Source organism: Nuphar pumila, chromosome 12 (assembly GCF_984573655.1).
Source record: "Nuphar pumila chromosome 12, dmNupPumi1.hap1.1, whole genome shotgun sequence".
In the NCBI taxonomy this organism is placed as follows: domain Eukaryota; kingdom Viridiplantae; phylum Streptophyta; class Magnoliopsida; order Nymphaeales; family Nymphaeaceae; genus Nuphar; species Nuphar pumila.
This window is the reverse complement of record NC_143260.1, coordinates 68,855,128-68,858,544: the sequence shown is the minus strand read 5'-3', so window position 1 is coordinate 68,858,544 and position 3,417 is coordinate 68,855,128. Positions and strand designations below refer to the sequence as shown.

Here is a 3,417-nt window from a genome sequence, read left to right as displayed (position 1 = left end):
AGTTACTTTCATTGAATTATTTATTAACTTTGCATTTTCCTGTGTTATTAGGTTGAAAAGCATATTAACAAATTCTAGGAGATTCTTGTCCAAGTGCGAAAAATTGATAAGTGGCGAAAAGACAGAAATACCCTTGGTGTGCAACAGAAGATTGAAGTGCTTTTCTAGTTATATTTAGTGCTAATTTGTAATTGTTATTAGCAGTGTATTTGTTGACTGGTAATTGTTGATTAATAAATTGAATTTCTTAGAAATAATTGAGTAATTCTCGTTCCCTGTGGATTCGACCCGTGCTTACCACTTTTGTGGAAAGTCGGTTATTTACTTTTGGTTGACGATTTTCCAAAGATTTTATTGAAAAAATTATCTTTTAAAAAGAGCATTAATAAAAACTCAACCACATAGGCAATCACCCTGTCGTGCTACATCAGCACGCAACCCAATCTGATACCAGAGGCGTCTGTGTACACCACAAAACCACCTCTGCCTGAAGGTAAAGCTAACACCGACAAGGTCGTCAACTTTGACTTCAAGATCTAGAAACTGTCTTCACAAGCACTGTTCCACTCGAACTTGATACCTTTACGCAAAAGCTTCGTCAAAGGTAAGGCAATCCTCAAAAAGTCTTGGATGAATCGTCATTAATAACTTGTCAATCCGAGAAAACTACGAATCTCTGACACATTCTGAGGCTGCTTATAGCCTAGAACTGCTTCAACCTTAGCTGGATCGACTGACACTCCGTCCTTGGATATCACGAGCCCAAGAAACATAACTCGCTCAAGCCAAAACTCGCACTTGGAGAACTTGGCAAACAACTGATGCTCACGAAGAATGCTCAAAACAATACACAAGTGTTCCCGATGCTGCTGAGGACTCTCTGAGTAGATCAAGATGATGTCAATAAACATGATCACGAACGTATCCACAAAAGGACAAAAAATCCGATTCATCATATCCATGAATGCAACTGGAGCATTTGTGAGGCCAAAAGGCATCACCACAAACTCGTATAAACCATACCTCATTCGGAAAGCTGTCTTCTTCTCGGATACAAAGTTGATGATAACCTGACCTAAGGTGAATCTTCGAGAAAATCTTCGCTCTCTGCAACTGATCGAAAAGATCTTCGATCCTGGGTAATGGATATTTGTTCTTGATCATCGCTTGATTGAGCATTCGATAGTCGATGCACAACCTCAAGGATCCATCCTTCTTCTTCACGAACAACATTGGTGCTCCCCACGGAGAAGCACTGGGTTGAATAAAACCCTGATCTAAGAGTTCTTCCAACTGTCGCTTCAATTTTTCAAGCTCTGCCGGAGCCAGACGGTAAGGTGCCTTGAAAATAGGAGTAGTTCCAGGCAACAACTCGATACAAAATTCAATTTCTCGCTTCAGAGGTAAACAAGGTAATTCCTCTGGAAACACATCAGAAAATTCTCGGACCACGTCCAAGTCATCAATTGAAACCATCTCATGTTCGAATGGGGCAATACTGACCAAGAATGCAGTACCCCTGTTTTGCAAATACTTCTGGGCCTTAAAGGAAGAAATCATACGACTATCGCGCAAGGGTCGAAGAAGCTTGATCTCCAAGACAGGACGATCAGGCTGAAAAAGAACAACCTTGCCTTCTCGACAGAAAACTTGAGCGTGATACTCAAAAAGCCAATCCATGCCTAGAATGAAATCGAACTCAGTCATGTCTAGCAGGATCACATCAGTTGACAGATTTTGTCCTGCCACTGACACCTCGATGCTCGAAATGTACGAATCACAAAAAGACTGATCACCAGTCGGAGTGCAGACCTCTAACGGGTAATTCAAGGATTCTACGGTCAAAGGTAAAGTACTGACAAATCTAGCAGCTATGAAAGGATGCGAAGCATCACAATCAAATAATGTAAAGGTTGTATGTCCGATGACTGAGATAGTACCTTGGACCAATTCTCCCTTGGTCACTTGCTCCATAGTTGTTGCGTAAGCACGTCCGGCAATGACTTTATGGTTGGTCTGCTTCGGCTGATGTTGTTGTTGCTGCTGATACGGCTGAGGCTGCCTCGGCTGCGCTTGCTGAGAAGTTCCTGGCATATTTCTTCGTTGATCATCTGCTTGTTTCTTCCTGCAGTCCCTGATGTAATGGCCCATCTTGCCACAGTAAAGGCATCCGCCCGTGTCACGTGGGCAGGGTCGTCCTGGATGACCGGTGGTGCACTTTGGACAACCTGCCGCCGTGATCTGCCTCTGCGGCTCCTGGTACTGGCGTTGTTGTTGCTGATGTTGGGGTCGTCGATTTTGGTACTATTGCTGGTTGTTGTTGTTGTTGTTGTTGTTTTGATTCTTCTTTGAAGGGGGATGAAACTTCTTTCCACCCTGATTCCTCTGAAATTGTCGCTTCCTAGGCCAACTCCTTTGGCCTGGATGATGTTGCTGTTGTCCTCGAGATGCTGGAGCTTTCTGGGATTCCGTCCAATCGTGCTCTAAGAGGGAGGCTGTCTCCAAAGCCTCGTCTATTATCGTCGGTGCACGCGTATACACCTTCATTCGTAGAACCAGCTTTAGACCTCGAGCAAACTTCAGTGCTTGCTCCTTCTCGGTGGTATACAAGTTCGGGCAATATCTTTCCAAACTGCGAAAATGAGTGACGTACTCCGCGAGTGTGGAACTTCCTTGCTGCAGATCGAGAAACTCTTGCATCTTCCTGCTCCTCTCGTGAGCCGGGAAGTATGCAGCATAGAAGGCTTCAACAAACTGCTCCCATTCGATCGACTGGTTGTCGAACTTAATCTCCCAGGTGGTAGCCCACCATCTTTCAGCATCCTTTCTGAGACGATACGTCCCGAAGTCAACCTTGCGATCGTCGCCGACTTGAAGAACACGGAAGATCCGCTCCATCTCTCGTACCCAATCTTTAGCTGCCTTTGGTGTCGCTTTTTCGTCGAAGGATGGAGGATTCATGCTCATGAACTATTTATATGGTACTGCTGCTGCTGGAACTTGGGCAGGAGTTCCCTGACCTTGGGTGGCCTGCTGAATGTGCTCACCCATGTTCTGCATCGTTTCTGCCTGGCGTCCAACTACCTCCGTAAGGTTGTTGAGCGTTTCCATGAGGTCATCACATCGTGTATGCCACATAAATAAGTAAAATTACACGTAAGCAACTAGCAAGTACTCAAAGGTAGGAAATTCATTTCATTAATAGGAAAATTGCATGCATTACAAAAACACCCTTAATCCAGACAGGGTTGATCAAACACTGCTAACAACTTAAGCAAAATTCAAAAATGAAACACTGACTCAGTGTTTCTCACAACATAGCACAATAGTCTCAAGACTGGCTAGTGTAAAAGTCTCGGTAGTCCTTCCGACTTTCACAACGTCGTGGCCTGACACAGGGAGGAGAAATAGGAATCC

The 3,417-nt window shown here is 44.3% G+C and overlaps 1 protein-coding gene across 1 annotated transcript; it reads right to left on the bottom strand.

The window, feature by feature from the left end:
• Window positions 1–2,304: 2,304 nt before the first annotated feature.
• LOC149821009 (uncharacterized) lies at window positions 2,305–2,898 on the bottom strand. Its single transcript, XM_089981880.1, has one exon. The coding sequence runs from the start codon at window positions 2,896–2,898 to the stop codon at window positions 2,305–2,307; it is 594 nt and encodes a 197-aa protein (XP_089838006.1).
• Window positions 2,899–3,417: the final 519 nt, after the last annotated feature.

Excerpts from the sequence above, each read along its gene's own strand:
- LOC149821009 (XM_089981880.1), bottom strand. The coding sequence starts at position 2,898 with ATGGAGCGGATCTTCCGTGTTCTTCAAGTCGGCGACGATCGCAAGGTT.